The sequence below is a fragment of the Taudactylus pleione genome, unplaced genomic scaffold, assembly GCF_031769625.1.
Source record: "Taudactylus pleione unplaced genomic scaffold, aTauple2 ptg000454l, whole genome shotgun sequence".
In the NCBI taxonomy this organism is placed as follows: Eukaryota; Metazoa; Chordata; class Amphibia; order Anura; family Myobatrachidae; genus Taudactylus; species Taudactylus pleione.
In genome coordinates this window covers 9010998-9028854 of record NW_028284856.1, presented here as the reverse complement: position 1 = coordinate 9028854, position 17857 = coordinate 9010998, and the positions used below count along the sequence as shown (strand labels likewise).

Sequence of the window (17857 nt, the reverse complement as noted above, 5' to 3'; positions counted from 1 at the left end):
CTACAAAACAGACAAGGTGCTGGCTGATATCAATTTAATTAGCTATCAGCTCAGTAAGGTCAAAGATAGATCGCATTCCTGATAAAAACAGATCCTGTCCAGCAAAACTAGCTTTGCCACATTAACTAGTAGTGACCACAATAAGGAGGCATTAGGCAGTTCAGGTAGAGGACTTCAAAACCTGGTTATGCACCAGATTAACTTCTGGAGAGTCCTCAAGGAGCTTCCATGAACAATTTGTGGAGTGGTGGTGGACACAACACCCACTTCTCCAGTGGTTTCCATAACACATTTGTGCCAATCATGATAGAAAAGTAAATGTTCTTCAAGGAACAGTTGTAGAGAAATGGTGTCCAGTGCACCCAACATCCCTGAGAATACAGGAAGGATACACACCTAAACTCAATAGTCAGTTTTATGACTCCATGGATAAGGGAGTCTGCTGTCAATGCCCTTGGAGCATATTTGAGTTTACAATGAGATGAAGCCACACATGAGGTATAAGGTTGCTTTCTGAATCGTTCCTTTCTTCTGTTTGGAACGAACGCAGTCACTTTCAATGCTTTTTATTCCTGTCCTTTCGGACTCTGGGCCTGATTCAGCATGGTTCGCAACTAAAATGTATGAAGACGGCCGATTGTTGCATACTGTGCATGCGTCGCAGTGCACAAAGGTATCCTTGCGATCACGGAGAGCCATCGCAGAGTGATTGACAGACAATGAAGGTTTGGTGGTGGTGAAGGGGGGGGTGTTCGGAGAAATGCAAGCGTGCCTGACTGTTTGAACGCCATTACATGGGCGTGCATAAATTAGCCACTGTGACGGCATACACAGCTTGAGTGTTCACTGTGTGCAGAAAGGTTAGCAATTTCTGAGCAAGGTCTGGTCTGTTGTAATTGTGCGTAAGGCTCCGATATTACTTGATGGTACTGCGATGTTTTCACTGGATTGCAAGGTATTACGAATGTGAGATAGAGGATGTGGGTATCTCTATGTTGGTCTATGATGGCTTTATGATTGCATTCATTAGCATATTTTTGCAGCAGACCTGCGTGTGATTGCAGTCAATATAGCGATCCGTAATTAATCAAGTCCTTTGATCCATATTACAGTTTTGGCATAAATCTACCTCGTCCGTGGAAAGGGAAATTACAGAGAAAAAGTTTGTATAGTGTTTAATTCTTATTCTTCATGTGGTTTATATTAATTTGTATGGCACAAGCTACGAATGATGTCTGATATCTAGATTTTCGAAGTGCCATGCTCCAAGCATAGTTTGCCTCAAAAAAATTTAACCTGCATTATTCTGAGGCTGTTCCAGGAAAATGTATATCATCAAGCTAGGATAGTTTCCAAGAGCAAGTTTAGCAGAGCTAGTCTAGAACTTTTATTATTTTTGTTCCAGCAAAATGCGCCTCTGGTAGCCGCGGCTGAGGAGGGTAGCACCCTGGGGAGAAGTGGAGGCTTCATCTAATGGATCCCTGTGATGATTAATAATGGTCAGCATATCTTTCACGAGTATACTGATAAAAGAGGAAGTAGGAGAACAACAGGATTTTCTCTTTGGTGATAGAGTCAAGAAAAGCAGACATTTTCCAGTGCATAAGGTTATGAAAGAAATTATCGAGAAAGAATGGCAAAGTGCTGATAAACGTTTGGGGAATGTCAAAAGGATTGATAAGATGTATCCTATTAAGGATGAGAAGTTTTTGGCCTGGTGTACTGTCCCTAAAGTTGATGCAGCAGTCGCTGAGGTGGTTTCTAAAACCACCATCCCTTTGGAGGATGGAGCAGTCCTGAAAGACGGTATGGATAAGAGTGTTGAGAATTATTTAAAGAAATTACATAACTGTCAGTAGCCTTGAAATCTGGTGTCGCAATAGCGTCAGTGTCCAGAACCCTGAGATTATGGGCAGCTAATATGCAAACGGAGTTAGAAGAAAAAATGTAAAGGAATTATTTCCAGCAAAGTCTTTCTATTATGAGCAAAGCTATGGAATATTTGTATGAGGCTTCATTGGATATGATTGAATTATCTGCAAAGTCTATGACCACAGGAGTGATGGAAAGACGAGCCCTAAGGTTGCGATCTTGGGCAGCTGACAGCCATTAAAAAAATAGGTTGGTCTCCCTACCTATTGAAAGTTCACTTCTTTGTGGTAATAAATTGGAAACAATTTTACTTAAAATGTCAGGGAGTAAATATGTAAGATTACCCCTAGATAAATGTAACAGGTACCGTATGCCATCGTCAAAACAGCAGTATAAACAAGCCAGAAGTTATAAGCCTGGGCAGCAGTACAGTAGCAGATATTCTTCAGGGATGACGAGACAGTGCTTTCGACAATCCTACAGGAGAGGTAATCAGAGTCAATGACTATTACAGAACACCGACATGTGCCGGTAGGGGGCAGACTTTTGCAGTTCAACAGTCAATGGAAAAGATTGATTCAAGACCGTTGCGTGTTGGATATAGTATCAAGAGGATACAGAATAGAGTTTTTGAATGTTCCGAAAATAAGCAAATTTGTGGGTTCCATAGTCTATGCTGGAAATCAAAAAGTTGGAAAACAGTATAAGAAAATTACTCAGTTCAAAAGCAGTAAACTTTTTGTGCTGCAGTTGGAAGAGAAGAAATTCTCATAGAAAAGGCAACAGACGGATTCCGAACCATCCTGGATCTTAGATATTTGAAGAAATGTGTAAAAGTAAAGAAGTTCGTCATAGAAACGCTGAAAACCATCCTAATGGTTATAAGACAGAACGATTTTCTTGCCTCGATAGATCTGAAAGATGCCTATTTCCACATTCCGGTGTGCAGTAGGGACCGGAGATTCCTGAGATTTTGCATTCAAGGAAAACATCTCCAATTTACTTGTCTACCATTCGGTCTAGCGATGTCTCCCAGGACATTCACAAAAGTGTTGGTGACTAATGTATCTTGTCTAAGAACATAAGGTATAGAAGTATGGCCATACCTGGTTGATCTACTGATTACTGGAGACTCAGCAGAAGCAGTGAAAGCCGTGCAGAGGACCATAGAGTTTCTACTGGGTTACCTATGGTTAATAAATTGGGAAGAGAGCAATTTAATTCCATCGCAACAAATACAATTTTTGGGGGGTGCTGATAGACACTCGAAAATACAATCTAGCACTATCAGAAGAAAACTATATAACGATTCGAAGATTGACTGCTCTTGTTCAAGCATGTGACAAAATTAAGCTACGTCTAGGGTTACGTCTATTGGGAGTAACATCATCTACAATAGATATGATACCGTGGGCGAGATGGAAACTACAGTGGAGAGGAGATTACAGTGAAACCTACTTCGGTACCGCAGGAGAGGATTCCTCTATCCTACATCAGGATACGAGAGATTCTCTGAATTGGTGGAAAAGTACAGAAATAAATTTCAGAACATCATCACTGTCAGAAAAGCAGTATTTGGTTATAACGACCGACGCAAGTTTGACAGGCTGGGGAGCAGAATTTTCTATATGAAAATTTGCAAGGTTCCTGGAATGCCAAATAAATATAAATGTTATCAAATAAAAAAGGAAAAGCGGGCAGTTTGGTATGCTAAAAAAGGTTTCCAAGATCAACTGAAAGGAAAACATTTAAAGATATTCTCAGACAATATATCAGTAGTGGCCTATCTGAATCATCAAGGTGGCACCAGAAGTAGAGTCCTAATGGAAGAAGAATCAACAGTTCTAGAATGGGCAGAAAAACATTTCCGTTCTCTGACAGCCATTCATGCTCCAGAAAAGGACAATGTAGTTGCAGATTTTCTCAGCGGAAACATGGTATTATCAGGAGAATGGGCATTGCATATCCAAGTGTTCCAGGAAATAGTAAGAAAATTTGGTCGTACACAGATAGTTTTGATGGCAACTCATCTGAACACAAAGGTACCACGCTTCTTTTCCAGATACAATCTAGCGCAAACAAACGGAGTAGACACATACTCTCAAACTGGGATATGTGTTCCCAACGTTGCCTATGATTCCTCGTGTACTGAGGAAAATCAGAGAAGACAGGGCAAACGTGATAGTAGTACTTCCGTTCTGGCCAAAAAGAGCATGGTTCCCGTCAGTAGTAAGAATGGCGGTGGCAGATCCATGGACATTACCAGTCATGCCAGGTTTGTTACACCAAGGACCACTGCTACATTCAAATCTTCAAAATCTTTATTTGATGGTAGGGAAATTGAACGGGAACTACTAAAGAAGGGAGTATCTGAACAGGTGGCACAGTTTCTGTTGCAAGAAAGAAAGTGTCTTCTGATATCTATTATAGAATATGGAAAACGTTTATATTCTGGGCTGGACCAAGATTTGACATGAAAGCTAGTACACCAGAAGTATTAAAATTTTTACATGATGGGTTTGAATAAGGTTTAGCGACTTCAATCATTAAAGTGCAGACAGCAGCATTGTGTATATTGTTGGATAAGAGATTGTCTGAGGAAAATCTTATAAGATTATTCTGCCAAGCAATGGAGAGTACGTCCTCAAGTGAGATCAGTTTTAGCGCTGTGGGATTTGAATCTGGTTTTGAATGCATTAATGAAGACTCCATTTGAACCATTACATCAAATTCCATTGAATTTATTGACTTGACAGGTAGTCTTCCTTACAGCTATCACTTCAGCAAGACGAGTGAGTGAACTTCAAGCATTAAGGGCAGAAGAACCCTATTTCCAAATCCAAATTTCTACCTAAAAGTGGTATCTTTTCATCTAAACCAAGAAATTATTTTCCCTTCATTTTTTCCACATCCAAAAAATGATAAGGAAGAGAGACTGCATATGTTAGATCTAGTGCGGAACATTTCTATTTAGAAAGAGTTAAAGAATTTCGGAAGACCAAACATCTATTTGTCCTGCACACAGGTGCAAGGAAAGGTGGGGATCCCGCAAAACAAACGATTGCAAGATGGATCAAACAATTCATTATGTTTGTATATGAAGAAAATGGGTATAAAAGCTCCAGAAAATTTGAAGGCACACTCGACCAGAGCAATGGAGGCCTCATGGGAAAAGAAGGCTGAAGTATCTGTAAAGGATATCTGTGCAGCAGCTAGCTGGTCATCTGTTCGGGATGTAGTCAGGAAGCCGACGGTCTAAATGCCGACCGCCGGCTTCCCGACTGTCAAATCCCGGCAAGGTACTAATGACAGGCGTCGAAAACCCGACGCCTGTCATTAGACCTATGCCTAGAGCCTGACGCCCGCCATACCAAAGGTTAGCCGGGCGCGGACAGCCGCAGGGGGGGAGGGTTAGGTTTGAGGGCTCCCAGGGGGACTTTGGGTCAAGAACGCCCCCCCCCCCACGGGAGGGTTAGGCACCCCCCCCGGGATACTTTGGTTTAAGCTGCGGGGACAGGGGGGGTGTTAGGCACCCCTAAGGGAGGGTAGGGTGGAAAATAGGGTTAGTTATACTTACCTTATTAGCGATCAGGTTTTTCACCCCTGGTGGGCTTCCGCTGTCGGGATTTGAACCGGCGAATTTGAATGCGGCCGGCGGTATTACATACTACACCCATCTGTTCATATGTTTTCAAGGCATTATGTTTTGGATGCTGCAGAAGCCCACTTCGGAAGTCATGTCCGCAAGGGGGCAGTGACTTGAATAAATTTCAAGTTTTCAAGCATCTTTATTGCTTTGGTCTATTTATTTCCCTCCCGTATGGTTATGCTTTGGTATGTCTCAAGGGTAAGGCTGCCATGAAGTATGAAGGAGAAAAAAAGAAAATTATGATTTACCGATAATTTAGTTTCTTCGAAATACTTCATGGCAGCCTATAATTTCCCTCCCTTATGCGTTTTTTCCCTAAATTTAGGAGACACTCAAAAGACTTATGAAGACTAGTCGGAGGGAACCTATATACCCGGAGTGGGCGGAGCCTAAAGGAGGGAAAAAAACTTCCTGTCTAATCTAAGGGAAAGGGATGTAATCTTAAGGGTAAGGCTGCCATGAAGTATGAAGGAGAAACAGGGATGATCCCCATTTTTTGCCAATCGCGGCTATCCATTAGCGTTAGAACTATATTCAGGGGTAATTGGATGCCACCCTAATCTCTGAATTACAGCTAGTTGATACAAGGAGGCAAAGTAATTACAATCTATGCCATGCTTACAATCTATGCTGCTATTCTCACACCCATGATTCACTCTCCAGAACTGATGTAGCTCTGGTATTGCCAGCTCCAGCACCACATATATGGAGAGTGGAGTACTTAGTGTGGGTCATCACTAACCTCTCCGTTACTGGTTAAAATAGATATGGTGGTGACCCCCATACTTAAATTATGACAAATATTCCCATTCTGTAACATCATTCCTCAGATTACCAATTATGTGCCAGGTTCACAGGAGTTTTCTATAGTCTCAATGTTAACTTGAATGATCATACAGTGGTTTGGGAGACAACTAATGACACCTATTTAGCCACACTCTTCTTCAAAAAAAAATAATTAGGAGATGAGCTAGAACTATTGAAGTAGCACAGGTAAATTATATGGCTTTCCAATGCAGTATTTGTAAAGCAAAATGGAAACTTTATGGCCTAGTCATGTAGATGGCTGAGAACTGCTTCAGCAAAATGTTTTCTTTAAATAACAAAAAAATATTTAAAATATGGGGACTTGTTATGTATGCCACCTAGAAATAATCCCACCATGAAGAAATAATTCACAATGTTTGAAGATCCCCAGACACTTTCAATATGCTGTATAGAATTTTACTTTAAATGACATATCTCCTCCATGTTACGTTGTTTAGCCTTAATTTCAGGCTAGCAATAAGGATGCACTAGATATCCCTACAACACTAGAAAAAAAAAAAAAACACTTCACTCTAAAAAGGAGAGTCTCTGGGCACTGTTCAGTCGTACCAGGTAGCGTGCAACTGGGTATCTTTTTTGCCCGAAAATGCATCTTAGTCTAAATGTGACGCAACTAGGAGACTGCTGATAAAATTGATAACGCAACACTTATATATCTGTGTGCGACCAAATCTCTGAATCTGTATACGAAGTTCTACGATGCAGAGGCAGCAGCTTTTTACCACGCCAAGTTCCGTTGTGCTTCATTTATAGACTCAGTCATATACAGATATATGTTGCATATCAAATTAATCAGCAGAGTCTTCTGGTGCATCCTAGTACATCGCATTGTGACAGACTTTTTCGGGCAAGTCCAAACTCGTATACGGAGGTTTAAGTGAAGGCCACCAATAAGTTAGACTCTGTGCCTCTGTTCTGGGTCAATGCCAATAATAATTGTATGGGCAGCATCCACCCATACCTGCGAGAGTTGTGACTGTATACTCTGGCCCCAACATGGATGACGCTGGTGACTCTTCTCTTAAGGAATTTCTAGAACACCTGTTTCACCGAGTAGAGAGACAAGAGCAGAACTAGGTCCAGATCATGCAGTATTTGCAGACCCTTGATCAGTGAGTTGATGCTATCCAGTCTATTAAGGCAGAGTCTGCTCTACCTCTGGTAGTTTCAGTTCAAGTCGCAGGAGCCTTGTCTCAGCTACAAATACCAAACCCCCCAAAGATTGATGGAGACCAAAAGTTGTTAGGTTTTTTGAACCAGTTTCCTATACAATTTAAAATACAGACCGCCAACTTCCCTATGGAAAGAATGAGTGTGGCTTATATAATCTCCTTGTCAGGGCAGGCCTTTGCTTTGGCCTCCCCCTTATGGGAGAGAAACTATACCAATGTACAATAGCGCAAACTTCTGACACCTTTAAAAAAAAAAGTTTTCGATGAGCACAGGCAAGTGACCTATGCAGCCACTCTGATATTGCACCTGAAATTGGGGACCCAATCCATAGCCAATATGCTGTACATTTCAGGACTCACTTCTGAACACGATAGGAATAATGAAGCATTGACACTACCTTCTGGTAGGTGTTATCTGAATGACTTAAGGACGAATTGATATTTAGGGAGCTGCTGTCATCCTTGGATGATTTAATAACCCACTGCATCAAAGTGGATGTTTACCATAGGAATAGAGCTCAAGAAAGGAAACAGTCCCATCGCTCCAACTACAAATTATCTTCTCGGTTCTCAGATCCTTAGGTGCCCCCTGAAGAGATTTCCCAGGCCTATGTTGCTCGGTATTTTATTTGTTTTTCTTCATACAGACTTTACTTCATTATTGCAGAGTTGTTTCCTTTACTTGGCTTTAAACACTTCTTCTAGATAACCCATGCTGCTCTGAAAATTGTAAAATTCTTATATTAACCCGTACTTGCTTGTATACCTCTCAGGCTCTATGTCAAGACAGCTACAAAAGGCCTCAGTCACTATTATTGGGGATCAGACCTGTAAAAAATTCTACCCTATTCAGATCAGTCCGAGAATGCTTTGTGCTGGCTTTATGCAAGGAGGTGTTGATAGTTGTTCTGTAAGTATCATATCTTTGTGCATTTAATATAAATTTTCATGTGCAGTCACATCAGCAATCTGAATTGTTAAAAACTTATTACATAAAACATCCATATGCCCCAATTCACTTGCGACATGTTGCCACTGACTGTATTTTGTAAAACGTACGTAATTTAGGTACAAAGGATTCTTTAAATAAAGGCGCACATCCACTAGGCGATATTAATAAGCAATTGTACGATTACGACATCGTAATCGTGCACTATAATGTCGGAAATAACCAGCAATGCGCGCTCCCGCTGTTTGTTTCCGATATCAATCATCGCCCGAACATGCCGGTTTTTCTGCCGATAACGACAGATTGGCCATGTTCGGGGATGAGGGAGGGTGCCTACACTGAATGACTAATCGTTCAGTGTAGGCACTGCAGGGAATGATGGTACATTTACGATGTCTTTCCCTAGTCGCCTAGTAGATGTGCGGCTTAACTTTGCAGCTACATAGTTACCTTATCTATGATGTCAAATTAGCAATTAAAATGCTGTTTTTTAAAGATAATTACATTTTGATTAAACATTTTAAAAGCATTAACTTTGTAGTGCCCTCTTCTGGAAACTCAGCTCTCTGTATTGCTAAGGGCACTAAAATGGCCAGGGGCTTCTCCATGCAGCAATTTTTCTTAGGGTTAAACTAATGCCATTTGCTACATTAAAATGGCCAATAGAGGGGAGAGGTGCATGCAGGAAGGCCAATTAAAATCAGCAATACCTTGTGAGAATGGTCCGCATGGTTTTCAGCATAGGGCGAGAGGAATGTAGGATGCTAGCAAAATGTTACATTTAGCATTAAAACATCTTATCCTATGACTGACACTCTCCCACCACTTCCAAAGATGTTCTAGTAATGAATATTTTTATTTTGAAAATAGAAGGCATTGGCCACAGTAAATTCCAATGATCAAAGTATCTCTGTATGAGGACAGTTTAGTGTTCATTCTAGAGGGGCACAGGGGGCAAGGCGTCTGGCCGGCAAAAGGGCACTATTGCGCGTGCCTAAGAGGGTGTGGTTATTCTGAAAAGGGGGCGTGTCCTTGAGATGCACCCGCTTTACATCACTGTGGGGGCGTGCCCAGCACTCACAAAGATGCTGGGCTGCACCCAAGATTTCCCTGCAGTGTGAACAGCTGCCGCATCAATTCACAGCAACTGTTCTCCCCCACAGGACACTGTTGAACAGGGGTGGAGATAGCACTCCGTAGGTCAATTCTGTGGGGCACCGCCATAAGGGTAGGGTACATTTTCGCATTTTTAAAGCAGGCAGAATGCGGCACCCTGCTAAAACAGCCTGGCGGGAACACTAGTTACTTTTATTTTTTTCCACCACATTTTTTTCTTTTTTATACATGTCAGCATATTCTGAAGTAGTACAAACAATAAAACACTTCACTGCACAAAAAACAGCTGCTCACTTCAACAGGAATCTGGGTGTCACCCAACACCCCCATTTACAATGATAGGCAAAAGTCAAATTTGATTCCTGAAGGCAGGCGCTGTTGAAGACCCAGGAGAATGAATTCAGTCAATAAGTCCTCTTTCTTTCTTTTCCAAATAGTCCTTCCAAACAAATGGATAGATGAGGGGAAACAAAGAGAGAATAATGTTTAGAATCCTTCTCAATGTATCAATTTTTTCTCAAACTAATAATAAACGGCCAATCGCTTATACCGTACTCACTTTAATAAGTGAGCAAGGGAAAGATAATAAAGGTTTCTTTAGCTGGAATTTTGCATCAACATAGGTATTAACAACATGGAGACGTACCCTACTCACTTAAATACGAGTAGGTGTAAACGTGTAGGGGTTTCTTTAAACCGGTTCTCCACCCAGTCCGATTATTCCTTCCTCACGTCCTCAAAACATCCAAATGGATAAAGTGAGAAACATGAACACAGGAGATGATAATGTGCATATGTCAACCAAGAGTGGGGGGTGAAGAAATGGACCCAAATTAATGGATCATCAGAACATGTACCCCGCTCTATATATAGATAGGTGAGTGTAATATGGAATAACATCTATATAAAGGTGAGCGTACCTTACTACATCAAAGACGTATAACACCCTTCTCATAAAGGTTTCTTTATGATCGGTCCAACATCATAGTAGATAAGTATATTTAACCATAAATATGCAGAATCACAGTAAAAAGGGCTTCAGGAAAGTCTATGCCAAAAAGGATCCTGAGATGGTAAACAAATCTGTGGTACCTTCCGGAATGGTGCCACTATAGATCAGGGTTCCCCAGAGGCATGTGAATCAGTCCAAGAAGCAAGTCCACAGAGGTATAGCACTGTGGACTTGCTTCTACACATTATTCTCTTTCTTTGTTTCCCCTCATCTATCCATTTGTTTGGAAGGACTATTTGGAAAAGAAAGAAAGAGGACTTATTGACTGAATTCATTCTCCTGGGTCTTCAACAGCGCCTGCCTCCAGGAATCAAATTAGATTTTTGCCTATCATTATATTCTGAAGTAGTGTTTGAGATGCTTTTACCATGAATGGCCTCAAGTGTTATTTTTCATACACATGTATACAAAAGGGTCGACATGTACTTATTTTATATTCACAATATAACATTTATATTTGTCTTTTCAGGGTGATGCTGGAGGACCTTTAGCATGCAGAGAGACATCTGGTCGTTGGTTTTTGGCTGGAATAACCAGCTGGGGTTATGGTTGTGCAAGGCCCTACTTTCCAGGAGTTTACACCAGGATAACATCTGTCCGTAACTGGATTGGACAGACTTTACGATTATGAGCGTATGGACTCAGGGAGGGGCAGAGCAAGACGGCCAAATGATAAAACAAGACACTTGCAGGACAGTGATGCTAACCTTAGAAGATGGGATGAAAACAAAAGGACATTTACTCATGTTTTCGCTAATAAACGTGACCTGCTATTGTGACATCAAAATGATGATTTTGTATACGACAAATGTGTATCTTGATTTTCAGAATAATCCTATTGACACACGTTACCAAGTATGCCTATATAAGAGAAAAGTAATATTTAATGAGTTAAAATGTCAGTCTAAGGTAGGAACGCTGTCAAATGATTACAGTGATAAGTGTAACGTGATAAAAGGGTATTCCTAGATATTTTAAATGGGGAAAAAAAAAAAACTTAGCAACCCAAATTTCGACAAGTAGAAAAATATATATACACAATTTTGACAGCAAACTATACTTTAATACCAGATGGAATTCCAAAGGCCAAGACCACAATCTCTGCCTTGTTAGTTGACATGACATAAAAAACAAAAGAAAAGTCCTCAAGACGATACGGACCTGAGCTCCCAAGTGAAAGGAGACAGACTCAATGATGAAGAATTCCAACGGAACATTGGTGCACTTAGGGAAACAAGGAAGTGTACCAGTGGCCTCCATATAGTTGATGAGGGCATGTTGTAGGCTGTGGCTTATCAATTCGCTAGGAACTGGTAGCACCACTGAGGCAGGAAGTGTTTTTGAGCTTAAACACAGTCTGCCTGTAATGTGTGTAGGTGATAGATACACATTATTTCTATAGACAGGGGAGAAAAATATAAAACAAACCACACCATATATATAAGTAAATATATTCTGTTGCTGCATGGAAATGTACACACGTAAAAAAAAAAAGATATAAGTCCAAATTTAACAGACATACTACAACTTAATTCAATCAAAATATGTTTAATTTGCTATGTCTGTGTCCATATAGACACAAGATTAAATACAACAAAAACACATGAGTGATTTATTTCTAGCTTAAACAGGGAAGACATGGAGAATTTAGAGATCACATTCTGACAATCTGTATTTGGTTTACAGTGAGTGCATACAGTGTCTGATATTTTTAAGATAAACCAGTAAAATATTATACTGATTAAAAAAGAGTGTCCACACCAGCTCTCATCTGTTATATAATCGGCAGGCAGATCATTAATATTCAGGGAGTCTCACAACCTATGTGAATTACAGTGGTACCTAGCAGTTGTGGTCTGAGAAGAAATGGAATAATGAAGTCTGTAACTAAATACACCTCATGTCTTTGAAAACTAAACAGGTGCAACTTTATTTTTTTTTTTTTTGAATATGCATGTCTGTTCCAAACCTTCAAGTCCAAAATCATTGGAGCAGATGAATGATCCCAACATTAAGCCGACCCACTGTGTTCCTGAGAAATGCATGTTTTCCAAACAACTGAACAATGCGGTTTACCACAACAGAGTGGGAAAATAGCATCACATGTCAGTTTGTAGAGCGTATACCAGGTTCCCAAACTTGGTCCTCAAGACACCCTAACAGCCCATGTTTTAAGGATATCCATGGTTGGGCACAGATGGTTAAAGTAGAAGCCTGAGGTACTAATTAAGTTACCGGTGCCAAAGCATGGTTATCCATAAAACCTTGACCGTTAGGGTGCCTTCAGGACAGAGTTTGGGAACCTCTGGCATATACAATTGGATCAGATACATGAAGACATGGTCTTGACAAAGGTCACAAATTCTACCTTGTTTTACTTTTGCACAAAAAAGGTTTCACTGAGAGAAGAAAAAAAAAAAGACGCTTAAAATGTCAATTAAAGTAAAACAAGATAAATGGTATAGCAAAAGTAGGTGCCTTGCAATCAATGGCATAGCCATTACTTCCCTACATTTAACCCATTCACTGCTAGTAGTCAATTGCTACATAATGTAGTAGATCCACCTTGTTATAAACAGCTGGCTAGCAGCGGAGAGATTAACTCCCAGTGGTAGTGAGTGCAGGGTACTGTTTGATGTAGGTGTCCTGGCGCATGTCACATATTAGCACGCTCTCGCTGTAGTCTGGAGTTGTAGGCTTTGGATACGGTACCCCAGGCATCCATGTACCTGTCCATACACATGGCAATGCATTTCTATGGAGGAAGATGAAGAGCATTAGGTTCTAGACACGCATTCCCAAATCATATGTACATTAATATGCATGTGTACAAAAACACACCCCCATAAAACTACAAAACAAGTTCTTTAAACTTGTGTCCTAGTGCCAGTCTTAAGGAGCGTACACACTAGACGATATGCTCCCTGAGCGATATCGTCTAGTGTGTCTCCGGCAGGTTGTGCTCAATGTCGTTCATGACACTGAGCACACCCGCTGAACGATATCATTAACGACATCGTTCAGCGCCGGGCTCTCTCCCCCATTCCCCAACATGCAGCAACCTGACAACATAGTCAGGTTGGCCTGCATGTTTACTTGATGAACGATAATGACGAACGACCCGCGGGAACGCGCGTTATCGTTCATCGTTTTTGTGTTAAAAATGGACGATAAAGTGGATGACTGAATGATAACGATATCGTTATCGTTCAGTCGTCCACTTTAATCGCCCAGTGTGTACGCACCTTTACTCTCTCCACACATTAATAGCAGACATATTATAGTACATGCTGTATTTTAATCTTGGGTGCAATAGTAAAAATCAGGGTACTTGTGTACTTTACGGACTCATTGCAGAGGGAACCCAAGTGTCCTACATTCATTCTTATTATCAGTCATGGTAATGTCTAAATCCCCTTCACGGAGAGTACCCTGACGTCATCAGCCAGTTTCTAGCGTCATTCCCTACCATCCAAGTGGGCATAGAGGGGGGAATATAACCTTGTGGCAAGCGTAGCGAGCCAATGAGCCCGAAGCATGGAGAGCGGACAACTTTCGGTACTTGTTTACTTAAAGTACACAAGTACCATTTAAAACATTCATTGGTTCTCTCTGCAATGAATCCGTAAAGTACACAAGTACCAAAATCAGAAGCCCTTTGATAGTTTTTATTACACTTTAAAATGCACTAAAAGCAGATAAGTGTAAAAAACTGAAAGTGAAGTTTACACCTATGCATTTCTACAGTACATGAAAACATTTGCATTTTATGGTGTGTAAATCAGGACTCAATTGAAATAAACTAATTGTCTTTGAGATGCTCTACATGCCTCACCACACAAAGCATTAAAAACAAAAACCAACAACAGGTTTTCATTAGATTATTCCAGATCACAATAAGCTGGACAAAAAACGTGAGACCAAAGGGCCTACCTTCGAAAAGCATGAAAACCTTGAGATAGCGCAAGCTGTAGTTTACACTACGGTTGATTAGTCAACTTGGATCAAATTGATCAGTATTCCATCAATGTACCCGCCCTCAAATACTGAACTCAGAATGGCTGGGGTGAAAACTCAGGAGTTCACTTTTGGAGAAGCAATGGCTCAGAACTTTCGGGATTTACCAAATTTTAAAAATGGAATGAGTAACTAAAGTAAATAACATCAACACTTTCCCACCTGGATGGTGACCATCTGCTAGTTCCTAAACAAAATGAATGTACCAACAATGCTGGCAAAAGAGCCATGGTTTAAAAAAAATAAATAAAAAGAAATGCCCTAAGAAGAAGACATAAAACATAACAGTTCCCAGGCCCTATAACAGCAGCATATATTACATACCATAAAGTACACACAGACTATAACTCTAGAGAACAGAGGACTCACTCTCTTCTACGGATTCAGTTACGGTGTTAAAATTAACTATGGGAAGAGCCTCGGAAATTGATGGTTCCTGGTTTTGTTTGTATAATGCTTTTACAGTAAAGTGTTTTATCTATAAAAAGCCCTACCCATACCCCAAAATTTCCAGAGGCACACAGAATTGTTACTGAAATATGCATTGAATTACCCAGGTCATGAAGTGGTTATGTCAGGGAACTTGATAAGGAATAAAGTTTTGACAGAAATAAAAATTATACAAAATATTTTATTTCACTGTAAAAACAATAAGCATGTATATATAGAATAAAGACATAATCACACAATACTTTAGAAATCCATATTTTGCAGCTAATAGGCCCTCTAGCTGAATCTACTTCATCATCTTCGGGATAGAGATAGATAAACCACACACAATAAGACAAATACCTGCTCTGAATTATCCAAGGATCCTCCTGGTTTTCCAATACATTTTCGAAAACATTTATCAGTCATCCTCTGTCAAGGGAAGAGGAAAATGATTAATAAAAGTAGAATACAACACAAATGGATGTAATACAATTTAAATGCAATTACAATATTTCCAGCACATTACTCACAGGATGTAGTTATGTCGGTTACAATCCTGACATCGGAATGCCGGCTAAGGATTTATGATAAGTGTTGAATACCGACGCCGGAACACCATCCCGAACGAAGGTAAGTCCGGGGCACCCTTAGCATTAGCCGAGGGGGGGAAGGTGTTAGGATTAGGCAGTCTAGCGGGGTTTAGTTTTGGAGGGGGGAAAACAGGGTTAGGCACCCCAGGGAGAGGTTAGGGGTGGGGGTTAGGCACCCCCGAGGGTAGGTTAGGGCTAGGCACCACTAAGGGAGGGTTAGGGTACTTACTTGCCCCAGTCGGGATCTTGATCCCGTCGGGAGGCAGCTGTCGGGATTTAAATCCTATTCCTTGCTCACTTTTACTATGAAATCAATTCAAACCACAAAAGGGAAACCATACTCTTTAATGCATTTGATGATTGATGCCACATATCGTAATTTGGACATAGATGGAGGAATTAAAATGTTTTTTTTGGCGCCTGTCAGAGCAATTCAATTGTTGCACGGAACAGCAACAAGGTCAGGAGAGGGCGAGGGGGGCAGGCAGGGGCGCAGGTTATGTGACAGGTAAGGGGGGGCTTCTCTCTCTTTCAGGTCACCAGGTCAGGGTTCGTGTATCTATCATCACTGACCTGCAGCAATTCCTGTGCATTTGCCACCGCGATCTGGACCTTAACCTGCTCCATGATGGCGCCTGTGTCTACCTTGCCGGAGCCAGGGCCAGAGGCTGAGGGAGAGAAGTCATAGCCCAGTCCGTCCATGTCTCCTAAGCTGCTGCCCGGCCGCGGCTCAATGTCACACACGTGCCGCCTGCTTCCTGTTCCTGCAGGATGATTGGAAGTTGGAACTAGAGACCGGAAACACGTTACGATCGATGCCGCAAAGCATGCCTGTAGTTGGAGTTCTCCGATGCCTCCTGTGTACATCCGACGCCGTCCGCTGGAGCGCATGCGCGGCTGTAAGCAGTCATGGCGGGGACGTACAGTCTAGGACAAAAGAATATTATGAAAGCGGTGCAGGGCAGGAGGGTGCACAGAAGGGATTGAGCGGCCCCCTCCCTGCACACTGTAAATGGCTGCTAGCAATAGAGGTGCTTCCAATAGAAAACAAATTGGTTCCTAAATTGGAGCATGTTAGCCGGACTCCCCCTAATGCTGGATCAGGCATAACCCACTATTACTGTATTGCTATATTTTGCGGTTGGGGTAGCTACGCCACTACTTAGGTAAACATTTGAGTGAAATGACTGAGCAGCGAACACTGTACACCGTGACTCTGAGCTGACTGTCCCAAGTCCTGACAATGCTGCTGCGCAGTGTGTGTAACTTCCAATAACCCAACACCAGAGGTCCCCAATTGTGGTCCTCAAGGCTCCCCATCAGTTTAGGTTTTAGAGATATACATGGTTAAGCACAGGTGACAATTAGTACCTCAGTCAATTTGATTTAACCACCTGTGCTCAGCTATGGATATCTGTAAAACCTGACTGTTGGAAACTTGAGGACAGCATTTGGGAACCTCTGCCCTACACAACTGCATGCCAGGAAATTCTCTGACCCTGACTGTAGGGGTGGCCATCGACGATTCATAATCATCAATAGTTTATGGCCGATGGCAAATGTTTTTCCCATCGATGGGAGAGAACCAGATAGTATCCCTCTGTCGATGGAAGAACATAACTGAATTATTTTTTTTTCCAAGGTCCGGCACACAGCATAGCCACGCCCCCATTTCTGCTTGGCCCACAGGCCAGTCAGTCATGGAACAGGGATGACCATCGGTTGGTGAAGCCATTGATGGTCATCCATTGCATAGTTGGTTACCATCGATGGCCACTTTCTATTTTGTCAGCGATGGTAACCATCTATGGCCATCCCTACCTGGCTGTCTATAGAATGTGTGAGGGGTAGAGCTGTGGGATTGGGGAGACTTGCGAGAGGAGGGACTGCTTTGTGATGGGGGTAGCTGTGTGAGGGAGATGGCTGCGAGGTGGAAGATCTGTGAGGGGAGATCTGTGTGATGGTGGGAGCTATGAGAGGGAGTAGAGCTGTGAGCTGTGTGATAGGAGAGCTCTGTGAGGGGAGAGAGCTATGGGGGGTGGAGTTGTGTGAGGGAAGTGCTGTGTGATGGAGCTGTAAGAAGGCAGAGCTGTGATGGGGGAGCGGTGTGAGGGGAAGAGCTGTGTGATTGGGGGTAGCAATGAGAGGGAGTAGAGCTGTGTGATGGGGAGCTGTGAGGAGACAGACCTGTGTGATGGGGGAGCCATGAGAGGTAGATCT

General features: G+C 41.8%; 2 protein-coding genes across 3 annotated transcripts in view; one reads left to right on the top strand and one right to left on the bottom strand.

Moving 5' to 3' along the window:
* The window catches only part of TMPRSS9 (transmembrane serine protease 9), a 129083-nt gene extending 116725 nt beyond the window's left edge, over positions 1-12358 (top strand). For both annotated transcript variants that reach the window (XM_088448367.1, XM_088448366.1), the window contains 2 exons: positions 8295-8431; positions 11068-12358. In XM_088448367.1, coding sequence (XP_088304493.1) covers positions 8295-8431; positions 11068-11229 — 299 coding nt within the window. In that variant the 3' untranslated portion in view covers positions 11230-12358. The remainder of the gene's footprint in view (positions 1-8294; positions 8432-11067) is intronic.
* Positions 12131-16470, bottom strand: TIMM13 (translocase of inner mitochondrial membrane 13). The gene is made up of 3 exons (XM_088448368.1): positions 16211-16470; positions 15408-15476; positions 12131-13353 (listed from the first exon to the last, which is right to left on the bottom strand). Exons 1-3 carry the CDS (start codon positions 16337-16339, stop codon positions 13255-13257), a joined length of 297 nt encoding a protein of 98 aa, XP_088304494.1. The 5' UTR covers positions 16340-16470; the 3' UTR covers positions 12131-13254.
* Between the last annotated feature and the right edge of the window lie 1387 nt (positions 16471-17857).